Source organism: Tupaia chinensis, unplaced genomic scaffold (assembly GCF_000334495.1).
Source record: "Tupaia chinensis unplaced genomic scaffold, TupChi_1.0 Scaffold000199_1, whole genome shotgun sequence".
Classification (NCBI taxonomy): domain Eukaryota; kingdom Metazoa; phylum Chordata; class Mammalia; order Scandentia; family Tupaiidae; genus Tupaia; species Tupaia belangeri.
Window position 1 is genome coordinate 5005603 of NW_006159674.1, and position 17801 is coordinate 5023403.

Here is a 17801-nt window from a genome sequence, read left to right on the forward strand (position 1 = left end):
CATTCCTGAGAATGTATCGTTTACTTCAACTCATAAAGAATTTTTTCTTCTTCTTCCCTGATCACCTTTTGTAGGATGAAGTCATTGCTGTTTCTGAAAAGGTGATTGTGAAGCTTGAAGACCTGGTCAAATGGGTACATTCTGATTTCTCTAAGTGGAGATGTGGCCTCCAAGCTGGGCCAGTGAAAACTGAGGCCCTGGGAAGGAATGGCCAGAAGGAAGCTCTGCTAAAGTACAGACAGTCAACCCTAAACAGTGGACTCAACTTCAAAGACGTTCTCAAGGAAAAGGCTGACCTTGGTAAGTATGATGTGTGCTTCTATAATATATTTTTCCTTAAAGGGGACTAGGAATATGGATGGAGAGATGACAGAGTGGGTAAAAGACGAATCATAGGGCCTTCTCCATATAGAGCCCAGTGCTGGTTCATGTAACACATGGCCTTAAGCAGCTTCCAGTGCAGTATTAAGGCAGAAGACTTAATGAGGGCACATAAAATTGAATTCACAAAGAGTTTAAATATTTGCTCTAAGTAGATAGTATGACGTCTATTAAAATCATGTCAGAATTTCATGTTTTATGTTGGGTAGAAAGCAAAGTAAGGAAGAGGGTGAGCTATTCCATGTGGAGCAAGAGAAGACTTCAAGGCAGAGGAACTGCTGGTTGGCACACTATGGTGTGGGTTTCTCCAAGCTTATAGCATTAAATGGTCACCATCAGTTAAATATTTTCAGTTTTCTTTTCCCTCTTCCACGTATTTTCTCTTTTCTTTTTTTCTTTTCTTTTTTCTTTTATTTTCTAGATGGTACTTGCACTTACCAGAGAGAGGGGAGGAGAGAGAGAAAGCACCCCACCCCCAAGGCATGGTAATGCCACAATCCCTTCTCCTCCATTTCTCCCTGTTTTCAGGATTTGGGGCATATGTGCACACACACCAGGTGTGTTTCTCCAACTGCCAGGTCCAAGATCCAAACCATCCAGGCTGGCAATACTATTAAGTTTAAAGGAGAACTTGGGTGTTGGTGTTATTTATGTTTGGTCTTTGGAATAGTCATTCTGTTCAGTGTTCGAATGTTACCTCTGCTACTTACTTAGCTGTGTGACTTTAGGTGAATAATTTAACCTCTAAGCCCCTGTTTCCCCATCTAAAACACAAGGGGACTTTACAGGGTCTTGTGAAATATAAGATATGAAAAGTCTCACATAGCGACCAGCATAGAAAAAGGGCATAAAAATATGTAATATGAAAAAAAGTGTGGATTTAAAAAAAAATTTGCACCAAAATAAACTCATACTCTAATTATATTTTTCCACAACCTATTTGAAGTCACCTTGTGTGAGGAACTCCATAAGTAAATCTGTTGCTTTTTCTTAATACTTTTGTGTGCTTCCTTGTTTTTTCCTTCTGTTTGTATCCCCCTGCGGCATTCACTGAGTTATTCTCCTAGCATTGCTCAAGACCAAAGTTGTTGACCTCTGATTTAGACTACTTATTTCCTCTTTAGGCAAAGAGGAACTTCACTTTAACACATTATGGCATCTTTTTCTTTCATTCTAGCACAATGCTGATTTTCACAGCCTTATTTTATGCCTTAATGTGTCAACTTCCTGTTTTTTTTTTTAAACCTAGAAATTAACTATTACAACAAACTTAGACAATTATTTTAATTGGCATAAAGAGACTGAATAACACCAGTAACTGACTGTCTTTCATGTGACTCTGGTTTGGGATGAGCTGTGCTGTATTTGGGGGATAGCATGAATATTTCCTTTCAGTTTGAGTTGAACTCACCAATTTCCTGGCTTCTTTGGGTAGATGTAGACAGTAATGCTTGGACGTGGCTGTCTGACTGTCACCTGTACATTAAGAGAAAATTATTAAACCAGGGTTTTTCCTCCTAAAACCAAAGAATTTTTTAAAATGGTCTTCATATATCTGCTCTCCACCTCTAATTCTGTGAACACACAGTGACTAGTCTTATGACCTGTGATCATGCTGAATGTGTCTTTTGGGTTACTTTTCTAATGCGTGATCTAAGTTATACTGTCATTGTCTTATGTTGTCCTTAACATTAAAAGCTTTCTTTTGTTTGTTTGATTCTTTTTTTTTTTTTGAGTTATGGAATATTCTGTTAGTAATAAAAAATTAAACAGGAAACCCACAGGGGACAAAAGGATGTGTAGATGGTTAAGCTTGATGTCACTCATACAAACCAGAGTATTTGTAGTATTGTTGATTTGTGTTTAAAATGGATAGTTTACTAATGAACACTACAAGAAATCCAATTTCTCAATTTCATGAAAAGATTTAGGCTTTGATCTCCCTGGATTTAAAAAAATATCCATAGTGTACATTTTTACAATTGTTCTCAAAGAAATTAGTTTATAGTGAATATTCAAAGTACTCACAGCTTAGTCCGGAAGATCTAAATCAGTGGTTGTTAAATATATTGAACAGTTGTTCATTAGACTTACAATATGAATTTTAAAGACAACACTCATTACTGTGTCCAGTCTGCAGGTTCTTCATTTAGTAGGATCAAGGCACAGCCAAAGAATATATACTGACAAAAAGCGTTCTAGGTGATTCTGATTTTTACCTTCTTTTTTTTGACTCATTTGGGAGACAAGCTCTGCCATTAATGCTGAGAAAAGGAAATAATTGACAGGAGATTGATTAGAAGGCTCTCTGGTAGGCAAGAAACATCGTGTGCTTTTTTTTTTTTTTTAATGTAAAATACCCCTTTAAGGATAGAATTTAGGGCCTTGAAATTCTACTCAGTTGGTATGAACGATGGGGAATTTGAGACAAATAGCTTTTGTAATTGGAATGCACACTGTGTTGTAATAATGTGGAAAGAGAAACAAAAATTTTCCTTAATGTAATGAGTTTCCACTGTCTGCCTGATCTAAGGTGTGCAGGTCTACATTGTTAGGAATTATATTGAAGCTAGGTGTCATTAGCTGTACACATTCCTGTCCAACTTTCTCTTCAGCCTCTTCCTTTCTCTGTCTGTAACATCAAAATATTTGTTGTCTGTACTTTTCTTTCTACGCGGTGGTTTTCTTATCTCCCTTCTCTTGGCCACGCTGAAACCACCTCCAATACCGCATTGTTAATGGAAGTTCACACACTTATTAGGTTTTTCCTTCTATAGAACCCTTCCAACTCCTCATTGTTCTTACCAATGAAAGATGAACTGTGAGATTACTTAAGACCCCCCCCTTTTTTTTACTAGTAAAAGTGAGCAAAGAATGGAAAAAGTCTCACCTTTCTATGGGTAAAGTAAAACACTAGTGTGTTATTTTTTAACTGAGTCATTTCATCATGTTAAAAATCAATAACGACAAAATAACCAGGCTGACTCTTTAAAAAGAATTGTAAAATATAAAAGCTAATTAAAGAGCCCTTCTTGCTCAGTCTTTAGGTAGAATAATTTCCCTTTAATCCCAGTTTGTGTCACTTCCCGTCTCTCTCTGAATAGTAAAAAAAAAACAAGCATGTTCTCACAAATGTGTATCTGTCAACAAATTAGTACTCTACAAAGAGAAACTCTGCCCCAAATGGCAGTTTCCAATAACTGCTCTGATTCAAATCACAAGTCTTTCTTCCCCTTGAAGGAGCATATTTGGACAATATTTGAGGATGTCATGTTTGCTTTTTAAAAATCTCTAGAGTTTTCATTTAAGACTTTAAATGGCTGATGACTAAAACTGCAGATCTGGATAGTGGAAAAACTAATAATCTTAAAAAAAACACTTCTGAGATGTGGTAAAGTACATTCATCCTCTTCCCTTCTCTTTGTCCTTTTCAAATAAAGAAAGTTCAATATGAAACCAATGCAAATTATGACTTTACTTGGTGAGATGTTTTACCTTCTTTCAGATTGTTTCACACTGAAGTTTATTTTTTAAAAAAGAAAAATATCTATGTTAAAATAGAAGGGTTAAGGAATGTATTATTCATAAGCATAATGAACACAAGAACCTGTTTTTCCAGAAGAATTGGGTTGATTAAATCATTCACTACACAAGCCTCTAGTTATTTATTTTTGTCTTTAGAATTACAGTACTTAGCTCTTGTAATAAAGTGGACTTGATACCCATATTTGGTATGGCAGTTGGAAGTAGTCAAATGAAGAATTATTTCATTTTACAAAATTTTTTGCAGCTAAGAAGTATAAACACTATCAGTTAAACATAGCAAACTTGAATTTTTTTATTCCTTGGGCTATAGTTTGAAAATAAAATTATTTTATATAACACTGCTTCTTACAGAGTTTCTTTAAGTGAAGTATGAAAGCTGCAGTGTAAGCTTTATTGGCCTATAAATATGTCATTATAGTTGGACTACATTTATATGCTTTGGATTGTTGTTTAAGCCAAGAAAATATGTCTCTACAGGTTGACTTTTTATTGAAACCCTTTGAGGCATACAACAGAATGTATTTTAGGCCAAGGTTATTAAAACAGCATTTTCATTTTTTTGCAGCAGACTCATTGTCAATTATGCTGCCACAAACTGTCTGTGGATGGGCAGTTATGAATGGTTTCATCTCCAAATGTGTCTTTTGAAAGAGAGAGAGAGAGAGAGAGAGAGAAAAGAGTCTGAGCTAAACGCTAGAAAAGAAACCAAAAGATTGTGTGTAATGGGGCTGGCTGAATTTAATGGGGAGGTGGGGGCTCCCTCTGTTTGATTTCTGTTTGTAAAGTCCCATTACATTGAGAAAGAGTGGCTTCCACTTCTGGTGCTGGGACTTTCACTGTACTTTTGGGAGTGTTCAGCATGATGGTGTTGAAAGGACAGTGGATGGGAGGTCAGAAAAATCTTGGCTCTACCTGTGGATCTGTCACTCCTTGGAAAAGGCACTAAAAGTCACTGTATGTACCTTCAGGTTCATTGTGTACTAAATGGGCAATAATACTGGATTTTTGACAAGATCAGCTGTGAACAAATTAGCTCATAACTATGGAAACGTGTGATATTGAAGTTTAAAGTGGAATCGTCAGACGGAGGTTCTATATGGCAGGGACCCATGTGGTACAATGTTAATTTATTTGTCCCTTTCGAATTCCCCTAATCACACAGCTGCTTTGGCAATTTAGGACAGAATTTACACTCATTACTGTCTGCCTTGATACGATACTATTATAGACTGAGAATCTCTAACCCAAAAATCCCAAATCTGAAATGTTCTAAAATCTGAAACTTTTTGAGTGCCGTGACACCACAGGTGGAAAATTCCACACCTGATCTCATGTAACAGATCACAATAAAAACATTGCAATATAGAAATATTATATAAAATTACTTTCAGACTATGTGTATAAGGTAAAAATGAAACATAAATGAATTTTGTATTTTACTTGGGTCCCTTTCTCAAGCTATCTCATTATGTATATGTACATATTCCAAAATAAAAAAAAATTCAAAATTTGGAATGCTTCTGGTTCCAAGTATTTTGTTGAAGATACTCAATATATATTAAAGTCCTTTAGGTTCTTGCTTGTATTAATATATATGTACATACACACATATACATATATATGTATATATACATATAAATTACATATAATTGATAAATATATTATTTTTAACATTTATTTTAAAATAGGCAATGAATATATATTATATATAATGTTATTATATAATCTATAATTGATATGTCTTTTATTTATATGTAAATGTATACTTTTATACTACTTAACTTCTTTCCTCCTGAGAGTTCTGTCACACTAAGTTGGACCATATGTGACCAGTTGTGTAAGTGACTTTTCAAATACTCTTGGTTAAAAATTGACTATAATGTTTGCTTGGAAATTCTAGAGGTCTTGTATTTCAAATGTCATTTCAGATCACTTCTGAGTTTGATATATCAAGATTTGTGGATATAGACATGGGAAAGATTCTCCCTCTTTGTCGAAGAAAACATAAATGTCTCTAGTAGGAAGCACGGCAAAGTGCTGACAATTTGCCACAATAAGCACTTTCCACCTGAAATAGCTAATGAATTTATTAGGCTTAAAGATATGCTTCTCACTGAGACAATTCTTTCCTTTATTTCTTTCTAGATTTGAATTTTGTATGCATATTAAAGAATCTTTTGAGGGTTTTTGTTTGTGTTTTACCTTGTATTGTTGGGCTAGCTATACCGTTTTCCTTAATGCTGAAACTTGAGAAGGTCTTGGATGATAATATTGTTTTAGTATTCTATCGATGAATATCATGAGGAATGCCTGCTCCTTCAGCCTTCTCACTAAAACCAATTTGGCCTTTATAATATCTTTAGGTTAAAAACAGAAATCAATTACATATGGGACTTATTGAAAAGGTATAAAAATACTCCTTGAAGGATTTGCTCATAAGGTTGTCTGACAACAGTGTTGTGTTCACCTTATATTCTTTAAACCAGGTAATCAGCTCAATGAACTTTGGAGAAGCATGTTGTCCAATGCTGACCAGGCTCTATTTTCAAGAGATTACTTTGTGCCACCATAAAGTGACAACCCAAAGGATTTTTTTGTTTGTTTTGCTAGAGGGAAAATGGCCAGAGGGGATAGTCACAATGTAATTCCTTCTCCTCCATTCTCCTCTCAGGATTTTGGGCATGCACAAATCTGTGCCTGCCATGTTTTTCAAGCTATGGGGTCTGGGACTTGAACTGTGCAGTCAGTCAATAGGATCAAGCCACCTTTCCCAACATGCAACTGACTGGGCCACAGAACATGTTTATGGCCCAGCCTCTGTGACATAGTTGGTGGCTACTGAATGCAGTGCTATTTACATGGCCAACCAAGTGTCCAGACCTCTAGCTGAGTAGAACTAAACCGTGTAGGGTACATACATGTGTGCCCAAGATCCTCACAAACTGGAGGGCTAGGCAAAGGGGCTCACTGATGAGACCCTGTAGAAGGTACTTCTCTCTCTCTCTCTCTCGCGCGCGCGCGAGAGAGAAAGGCTCTCTAACATAAATAAAAGTAAACATACTTAAAAAAAGAGAGCGTTCACATTTCCAAGTTCACACTTCCAAGAATCTCCATCTAAGACATTCAAAGCTATAGAACACTGCTGTAATAGAACATTTTCTAAGAAACAGGGAACACATAAGGTTACAACACATAAGAAATAATTTGTTTTATTTGAAAGTTAAAATTCAGCAGGACCATCTAATCAAGTCTGGAATATGGCCCTTGAATTAATGGTAGAAAGAGCAAATAAAATTGCCTCAAATAGGTCGTCTTTATTTACCGGGTCTGCCTTCAACTCCCTCTGCTATTCCTCTTTGAAGGAAGGTCTTGGCAAAATCTAACCATGCCTGAGCCAGTCGACAACTGCCCCTCAGTCCTGCTGCCCAGCTACTTATGGTGCCATCACTGATGAAGGCGCACTCCGAGTTAAGAGCTTAGGATTTCTATTGACCGGTGGCTCTTTAGTGAATCCATTTTAGCATTGCAGGTTCACTTCCTCTTTTGATAATGAACTAAAGTTGAATCGTTAACTGAAGAGGAATTTATAAAATTCAGGAATTTAATCTTACTTTTAAACTGGGGATGTCAGGGCAGAAGGAGACAGAAAGTGAAAAAGGAACTTTGAGTGCTATTTTTAGTATCTGGGTTAACAGTATTAACCTCTAGGATACAATGCATGTACAAGGTAAGAATTTTTTTTTTTTTTTGAGCTCTTTTTCAGGCTAGAAGGAGACTTCCAGGCTATTGGGGTCCAGTCAATGGTTCCTCCTTTTCCTTGAAACAGTTTTAGTTTTCTCTTTATTCAGCTAAACAAGTCCAGTGTTTTACAATTTTCCCCCAGGATGTGGTTTCAAAATCCCTTACCATCCTGGTTACTCGTCATAGGACACACTTCAGATATATTTGTTTTTTACATCAATTACTCATTTATATTGTAGGAGCCCATTTTTGCTAAAAATCCTAGAGCCAGGGTAGGAGTGGTTTTCAGCAGAGTAGAGGTTACAGTACATCCATTCTGCACAGTCAGAACTCCAAGCATCTGGGACCAGCAGATGGCATAATGGTTACGTTGCTGGACTCCCATGTAGTCGACCACCGTTCAAACCCAGACCTAGTGGCTTAAAACACAATGAGCACATGTGCATATGTGCCCAAAATCCCAAGAGGAAAATGGAGAAGAAGGGATTGTGGAGTGGCCATTCCCCCCTGGGGGGTGATTTCTTGCTTTCTCTCTCTCTGTCTCTCCGTCAAGGGGAAAAATATTCCTCACTTAAGTTTAGTTACTATAGGTTTTTTTGCCCCCCCCCTTATTTTTTTTTTCCTACAGTGGCATTATGTGTAGACTATCATCTATAGTTGTATGCTGCAACATTTAAAGGAGGACTGACCCATGATGCTTTGGCCTCAATAAAATCCATGGTTGGGCCCACAGGTGGTGTGGAGGTTAAGGCAGTGGGATCCCTCTTAGCTGACTGATCGTTGGAGTCCCATACTGGTGGCTTAAAAAATCGCATTATGTGTGTGTGTGTATGTGTGTGTGTATGTGTGTGTGTGCCCAAACTCCCAGGAGGGGAATGGAAAAGAAGGGATTGTGGTGTGGCCATCCCTCCTGGGGGGTGATTTTTCACTTTTTTTCACTGTCTCTCTCTATATATATCTAGCGGTGACACATGCCCTATAGAAAAAAATAAAATAAAATAAAAACTGTGGTTGAAGACTAGCTTGGTGTCTAGTCTTACTCTGTACAAGGGAAGAAATTCATGCATTTTTGGAGTTCTTGGAGTTGTCAGGCTGGAAGAGGCCTGACAACCAGATAACACAACGACCGACAAGTCTTTCCTAAATTATCATATGAAGTAGCTGAATGTGTATCATCCTCCTGGACTTCAGCGGTTGCTGTCTGTTCTGGTTTGGGTTTGTTTGTTTTTTTGGTCGGATGCTTTGTCTTGGATTAGCTACGACATGCCCATGCCTGCAATAAAAGACCATGATGGACAAAGCAACCAACCATATTTCTGCGTTAGCTTCATTAATGAGGAATGTTCATTTCACAATGAGCTCTGTGTGATGATCACCATCCGATGGGAAGATTCTAGTCAAAGATGAAAGAGAAAATTCATCTTGTGCCTTTAGTCCCTTAGTTTATCCCTTAGGTTTACTGGGAAAAGGTCTTTTAAACATCCTGGGCTTTATATAAGCTCATACATTTCTATACTATCACATACAGATTGCCAAACTTGGATCAATAGTTCTTTTGGCATTTGGTAATAGGAGTGCTTTTACTGTGAAGAACAAACCCAACAGATTCACAGTGGTTTTCGAACACCTCTTGAAAAATGCATCACTGACTCCGTACCTCATCTGTGCTTTTAAGATGAGACTTAATTCACCAGTTCCCCTTTCATTTGGAGGTACATGATGCTATTCTCATTTTATCCTAACTAAAACACTTTCGTTTGCCTTTTACCTCTCGACTGTTTAGCCACTGCATGGTCACAGATGGTATGCTATTATAGTCACCATGAGAGCATTAGCTTAGAACACAAAGCACATACATCCTACCTGTGGATTGATGTGGCTTTTCTGGAGGGTTTGTGAGCCGGTATTTGATTTAGGCATTTAGTCTTAATACTCTTCAGTATTGACACCGATTCTTCTGAACAGCTTATTTATCTTTTCGAGGACTTTAAATGTGAGGTTTTATTGCACAACATTAATTTTCCTAAATGTCAAAGGCTTGTTCCCCTTGTCTCTTCTAACATTATGTGTTTAAGTCTGTAGTTTATACGGGTCACTGCAGAGGAAAGCTGAGGTTTGGACTTTTAGCCTATTTTAATAAATATATTTATTTAGGACAGACTGAAATAATAGTAGGTTTTCAAAGACTTTATGAAGTGCTTACTCACAGTAGGGGCTGAGCAAATAGTGCTGCTGATTTGGAGTTCTCCTGACTTCCTGGCTCCGTGTTTTCAGGGAGTGTGCTGGGATGAAGTGGCATTGCCTCTTTCCTAAAATTCCGGAGCTATGCCTTGTCTATAACTCTTGCTTCCACTTGCTTTCTAAGTTTTTAGTCATTTACCTTTTTTTTGGACATGTAATAATAATTACATATTTATGGAGTGCAATGTGATTTATCCATACAAGAAGACAATGTGTAGTGATTAAATTAGGATATATATAAATATATTTATCCTGGGTATGGATATATATATATATATATATATATATATATATATATATAGATATATCTTAGGAGATATATATCCTAATTTATATATCCTCATGGGGCAGGGGAGAGAAAGTGAGAACCCTCCCCCTTCCCCCAAGAGGATGTTCACACAATAGCCCCTTCTCCTTGATGCTGTCCTCTTTTGGGGATTTTGGGCACATATGCTCACACTCCCTGTGTGTTTTTCATGATGCAGGGTCTGGGACTGGAGCTGTGTAGTCAGTCATGTGGGATCCAGCTGCTTCAACCACCATACCATTGGCTGGCCCAGGATAATTATTATACCCACTATCTCGACCATGTGTCACTACTTCCTGTTGGAAACATTCAAAATGGGTATCCAGTAAGTTGTTGTTAACCCTATCCATCCAAGCTTTTATACATCTGACCTCCTTTTAATATCGGCTTTCAGCTTGTAAGTCTCCCTTTCCTCAAGAGCTTCATGACTGTTAAATAAAATACAAATGTGGTAGATAAGCATCTGGTGAACTTCTGAGTCCTAGCCTCCATTTCTTCTCTTTTTTTTATTAAGTAACTTTCATTATTGTTAATTTTCTTACTGACAGTGTCATCCGAGCTCATTTTGGAAAGCGTAGGCAAGACAGACAAACACAAAGCAGAAAGATAGAAATGACTTCTTTCACTCTCACCCAGAGGTAAAGCCATTAGCATCTTCTATGTGCCAATGTATACAAATGTGTGTAAAGGCAAGAATTTATATGCAAATACTTTTCCCCATAAAAATGAAATCTACTCTTTGGGAACCACCCTCCCCTCAATTTGGTATAGTTGTAATGTGATTCTGCCTCCATGTTGTTAATAATCCTACAATCCTACATGCTCATCCCTTCCCCAGCTTTAGAACGTTTCATTATAAAGGTGTTTCACACTTTAATTATTATTGGACATTTCAATTGCTTCTGATTTCCACAAGCTATGAAATTCCTGTAGCTATGCATATATCCGTGACTATTTCCTTTTGCATTTGTAGGGGGAAATTGCTAGTTTAAAGTGTCACAGATTGTTAATACAGCCTATCTGTCTACCTTATCTACTCTCCCTATGTAAACCCTCTGCTTTAGCCTAACTGGTCTAGCAGCTTGGTCTTCTCTCCCTCTTTAACCACAAACACCCACTCCTGGCCTTCCAAACTCCTCCAGTAGGTTTTGAGTGGTTTGTGCCTTTCCACTTTAAGAATGCCCCTTCCAGGACTCTTAGCTATGGGAATTCTCGCTTTCAGTTTAGGCTCCCAAAGCCCTTCTCAGCCATCACCTCCTAGGAGTTGCCCTACCTTACTGAGCTCTTATCTTATCACACGTAGTGTCTCCACCACCTTATTGAGCACCTTACTCTACAACGACCAATATGATGCAATATCTTTCTTTATGTGTTTGTCTTATCTTCCAAGTAACAGTCTTAACTCCCCAGTGTTGGCACTCGAACTTCAAAGCTATATCTAGTAGGTTAAGTAAACATGCAGCTTTTATGATCAACCTCCTCTGAAGTCTCTGGAGTTCTCTGTTCTTGGTCTATTTGGGACACCTATGTGCACGATAAGTCTGATTTGACTTCTTTTACAGCACTTCCTAGGACAGCCGCCGCCGGAGGGAGGGGCTGCCTCATTGGTACCTGCTAAGGAGAAGTAACACCTTTGAGGTATTGGGTTGCTGGCAATCCTTGGCCTAATGAGTAGTTAGCCATTGTCACTCATTCTGGAAAACTTACTGGGAGAACTTTGGAACATGCCCGATAACCTGAAGATTGTGGTTAGTGTTGTTGGTGTGTGTGTGTGTGTGTGTACATTTTACCTATTAATGCATGTCTTCCTCAAAAGAATCTTTTTTTTCACGTTTCAGGATTATAGCATTAACCAGAAAATATAGAAAAATCAGCAAATCCAGACTGGACTTGCTCCACCTTATCTTTTTTTATTATCAGCTTGTTTGTAATCTGTCTTTTTTTTAGGTGACAGGTTATTAAGCAGATGGTTTTAGTATGACATCTACTGCTTCTTATTCAAGGGAATTGCACTGTTTTAATCCCTACATCCCTTAAAATGATTACTTAGTAATCACAGCAGAAGATATTCTCCACCTTCCAACTATTCCTTCTACTCTTTCAGTTCACAAAGAAAGTATTCTGTTAGGCCCTCCAAAAATAATGCTTCATGCCTGGCCTATTTTCTCAATAAGAAATAAAACATTGTTTTCATAGCAGCACTGATAATAAGGCAGAGTTCAAAGCATGATGAAACGTATACTTTTCTAGCAGAGGAAAACCTATAGTTACCTGGCTAATCAACCATCACATGGTGGCTGTGTGTATAAATATAGGCTTTTCACATGTGCAGCTTCTGTGCGGGTTTTTTTTTTTCTTTCTTTCTTTCTTTCTTTTTTTAATTGAGAATGCTCTTTGGGTCCCCATTGTTTTGTATTAATGTTTTCAAAGATTAAAAAGAATGAGCCAACACAGAAGCTACGGTTCTAGGCTAGCTTCTTTTGGATCCTTGTAGCTAATTACATAGTAGTAGAAAGAGCACAGGCTTAGAAAGAAGTTGGACTTGGGTTCAAATTCTTGCCTTATAAGGTGTATGGCCACAAAAACTTTAACCCTCCTTTGACTGCTTATCTGCAAATCAGGCTTAACAATACCTGTTGCACAGGACTGGGAAGATTAGATCATCCATAGGAGACCCCAGGCACACAGTGGGAGTGCTTAATCAATGACATGAATTTCCTTTTCTCTTCCCTTTAGAAAAGTAAACTGTATAAAAATACTATTTCTTCCTACCAAGGAAGTAAAGTGAGCAGATGCAACATTGAAGGAATACAAAGATGTAGGTAATAATAGTATGTGATTTCTTTTGATTTAATCCATGAACATTTGAATTATCTATTCTAAAACATGGCAATTGATTCAGGTTTAAAGAAACCATGATCGCAATCCTACACAGGGTCCAGGAATCTTTGAGAGTTATTTTGAAGTGCTTTTATTTGATTTTTTTCCCTTTATGAGAGAGCTAGAAAGAGAGAAAGAGAAAGGTCAGAGATAGGTATTTTCACTGTGTCATTCTCCTGCCCCAGCCTCCAGCAGCTGTGCCCAGTGTGTTCCTGTTGGCCAGGAATCACACTTAAGCCTCCCATATGGTTTCCAGCCTCTCATGTGGTGGTGCTACCTATGTGCCACTGCCACTGGACCTGTTTTGAAGTGCTTTTAATGTGTTTTATTTTACATTTAATTTTCTATGTGAAAATATATGTAGTTATATAAGCGCTACAAACCACGTGCTTTCTTACTCCCTCTGATACCATAATTTACAGCTAATTCCAGTTGCTTAGAGAATTTGGTGTTAGGCCAGCAGGTGGTATGGTGGTTAAGATGCCAGATAACACATGGCTAACTCTGTGGTTCAAGGCCCAGATCTAGTAGCCTGAAAAATATGCCAGGTGTGTGTGTGTGTGTGTGTGTGTGTGTGCATGCCCACTATACCTAGAGGAGAATAGAGGAGAAGGGACTGCAGTGTGACCATCCCCTGAGGGATGATTTCTCACCTTCCCTCTCTCTATTTCTCTCTGGCACCCTATGGCAAAAGAAATCTGTAAAAGAAATGGGGCGGGGGGTAGGAGGGGGAGGAAGGAAAGAAGGCAGGAAGAAGAAAGAAAAAAACAAAAGGAAAATCTGGGCCTGGGCTAGTTCCATGGAACAGTGATAATGCAGTGGTCACAACAAACTGGATCCCACATGGCACTGCAGTTCGAGTGCCCAGCCTGGTTGACCTGAAACACACCAGGCACATCTGTGAGTGCCCAGGATATAACAGGCTGGATGGGTGAAGGAAAGGAATCATGGAGTGACCCCTCTATGGACGGTGCTCATGTCTCTTTCTTTTTCACTCTCACATGCATGTGCATGTACTCTATCATGCATAAAGGGGAAAAAAGAAAGAGAGAAAGTTTGGTGCCAGAAATTCAGAAAGTGCTTTGGGAGATCACACTTGAAGCAGTGTTGCTAGCCCCTCTGATGCTCCTCTGGCTGTGATTGGCTGTTCTTCCGGTTTATTGGATGTGTAGAGGTAGTGTATGGATATACTCATCGTTCCTGGGATAGCCCAAGCTGGAAATCTCTTGTGTCCTTGAGGTATCTGATGGTTCCAAAAGAAAGAAAGCCACATTGAAGAAGTCATGTTTGCTGCTGTAACAAATAACTCCAAAATCTCAGTGCCACCCCAACCACTAACTTACTTCTGGTTTATCACAGTTCATGGTGGTGTACAGGACTGCCCAGGAGACCTTTCCCTCTGTGTGACTCTACATAAGATCTACATGCCAACACATGCTTCTCTGCTCATGTAGGAATGGGGAAAGAGAGGTGGAGGGTTGAGTACTAACAATTCGGTGTTTGTACATATTAATAACGTGTATAATCTGTATCAGTTCTACTCACATTTCATTAGTCAATGAGGGATTAATTTCATGACCATGCTTGACTTCAAGGCGGAGGCCATATAATCTTACAACATTTATGAAAAGAGAAAGGATTGGATATTAAAATTAGTAATATCTTGCACATGCATTTGAGATAATGATAAATATCATAGGATCATAAATCTCACGGTTGAAAGGAATTGCAGATAATCTAGTTATAAGATTCTAACTAGGATAGCTTTCTTACACTGATGATGTTTTAAATGTCCTCTACAGAAATCTCCATTAGTTGACTTTTTAAATATTGAGAACTCTATTAGATAATCCTATTCCATTTTGATCCATCTCTTGTTTAGAAAGTCTTGCTTTTGATAAATGCAAATGTATGATTTATAGTATAAACTATTGTATTACTTTTGTTTATAGTTTTATTCTTGTAATGACAGACAAATCAAATTTTTCTTATTCTTGGTAAGGGTTCAGATATTTGAAAATGTTGCTAGGCCTTCTCGCCACCCTCTATCCCACTCCATTTTTTCCCCTCTATACTAATGGTCCCAATCCCACATTCCTTATATAGGTGATTTCTAGTTTCTTTATCTTTATGGTACTCTTTTGTAAAGAAATCAGAGTTATCCCTGTTACTCTTAAAGTGTAACAACATTTGTCTCAGTTTAAAGAGGAAGTGATACTACAGTCTGTTTTTCCCCTAAGTTTACTATTTTATGAAATGTATGTAAAAGTTTAAACCGTATGGCAGTATGCCTCACCTGCTTTCCAATTCCATTCCTCCATCCAGGAGTAACAAATAAGTAACAATTGGTAGTAATTCTTACAGAGATCTCTCTCTGGGTGTACATCTGTATAAATTGTTGTAAAACACAGGACCCCACTGTGTACATAGTTTTTAATAATTATTTATTTAATTGTATTTATTATTATTATGATTTTGTAATTTGCTACAGGGCACATGTGCTCAAGAAAGAGAAGGAGAAAGAAAGTGAGAAAGCAAGCCACCGGATTGGGGACTTGAACAATGGCAGCCATGTGGGAGTCCAGCATCCCAACCACTGTGCCAGCTGCTGGCCCATGTGTGCATAATTTTTTTAAGGTTTTGGGACTGGGATCAGCAGATGGTGTAATGGTTACATCGCTGGACTCCCACATAGTCCACCGCAGTTCAAGTCCTGGAACCAGCAGCTTAAAACTCAGCTGGGCACTTGTGTATGTGTGCCCAAAATCTCAAGAGAACAGAGGAAAGGGGACTGCAGCATGGCCATCCCCTCTGGGGGATGATTTCTCACTTTCTATATCTCTGTTTTTTTTTTTTCTCTCTCTCTCTGGCAAGTGCATGTGCCCTATAGCAAAAACCTCTCTACAAAAAAAAAAAAAAAAAAGACTTTGATACCAGTGGATGGCATAATGGATAATCCAGCAGCTTCAAACTCACATAGGGCATGTGTGCATACATGCCCAAAATCCTGAGAGGAGAATGGAGGAGAAGGGATTGTGGTGTGGCCATTACCCCTTGGAGGATGATTTCTCACTTTCTGTCTCTCTGTCTGTATCTCTGGTGAGGGCATGTACCCTCCACCAAAAATCTCTCCCTCTTAAAAAAAAGATTTTATTACTTTTATTCATGAGAGAGAAAGACAGAAAGAGAGAGAGGGATAGAGACAGACAGGTGTTCCGGACAGTGTATTCATGCTGTGATCCACCCCCAGCCTGGAGCACCGGCAGAATCAGGTCATGGGTGCAGGCACCTGGTTTGTACAGGAAGGCCTGGGAACTCAGACCCAGCACCTCATGTCAGTCCAGCATAGCAGAGTGCTGCGTTTCCGTGTACTGCTGTCTGACCCGTTTGTATTATTTTACAACTTGTGCTTGTCAGTGTTGAAGTTGCCTAGAATTCTCCTACAGTATGGTAGCCAAATAGCTTTGTAGCACTTGGAATGTGGCTATGATGATTGAGAGTCCAAGTTTTAAATTTTGATGTATTATGATCATTTCAGTTTAAAATTAGGAACTAAAGCATTATAAAAAATTGGGAGGGGAACCAGCAGATGGCATAATGGTTATGTCACTGGACTCCCATGTAGTCATCCACAGTTCAAGTCCCAGACCCAATGGCTACGAACTCTTGGCAGGCACGTGTGTATGCGTGCCCCAAATCCCAAAAGGACAGTAGAGGAGAAGGGATTGAGATGTGACTTTCCTCTGGGTGGGGATGTTTCCTCACTTTGTATCTCTCTGTCTCTCTCTGTCTCTCCAGCGAGCTCAGACGCCCTATAGCAAAAATCTTCCTAAAAAAAATTTTTTTTTTTGCTAAATATAACTCTATTTTCTTGGTATGACTACCTATACTCAAGTGTTGAGTATTTAGCATGCAAACTAGATGTACTGTAAGTACAAAATACACACTGAATTTCAAACAAGGATAAAAAAGAACACATCTCTCACTAACAATTTTTTATCAATAGCCACATGCTAAAATAAAATTGTTTCTTTATTCATGATAGAAGTGTTTGCACATATACATGACATAGAGAGAGTGAGAAAGAATGTGAAAGAAAGAGAAATAAGCAAACTACACAGGATCCGGTCTTGCCATAATTCCCTTCCTCCATCCTTTAGCTCATTAGATCGTAGGCTTTCATGTGCATGCTCTGGCGTGTTTCAGGCTGATCAGGCCCAGGATTTGAACTGCGGCTGCCATGTGGGATCCAGATCTGCTTGAGCACTTTACTGCTACACCGTGGAGCCAGCTCTGAAATGATATTTTTGATATGCTGGATTAGATCAAATATATTACTGCAATGAATTGAATGTTTCCTTTCAATTCTTTCAATGTGGCAACTAGAAAATTTTAAATTATATATGTAGCTCATCGTATATTTGTGTTAGTGCTGATCTAGAGAGATTTGGACAGGTGCAATATTTAGTTTAATTTTTGAAGTGGAATCACTTACTTTATGTACTGAGCACTTAAGAAGGCCAGGACTCTCTATTTGTTGAGAAAGGAACATAAAGGTGAGAGAGCAGTCCCTGCCCTCAGGAACTCAGTGTTTGAGGGCAGATAGATACCACTATGTTGTAAAGTAGAGATTAGCTAGTGCATGGATGAAAGAGTAAGCAGAGGGTGCTGGGAGCACGGAATAAAGTTCCTAAGTACCTGTCTT

General features: G+C 38.4%; 1 protein-coding gene across 1 annotated transcript in view; it reads left to right on the top strand.

The window, feature by feature from the left end:
• Nucleotides 1-17801, top strand: part of ARID5B (AT-rich interaction domain 5B) — a 239555-nt gene that overhangs the window by 51722 nt on the left and 170032 nt on the right. Inside the window, 1 exon segment of the mRNA XM_006147078.3 lies at nucleotides 75-300. Within this exon segment, the coding sequence (XP_006147140.1) occupies nucleotides 75-300 (226 nt within the window).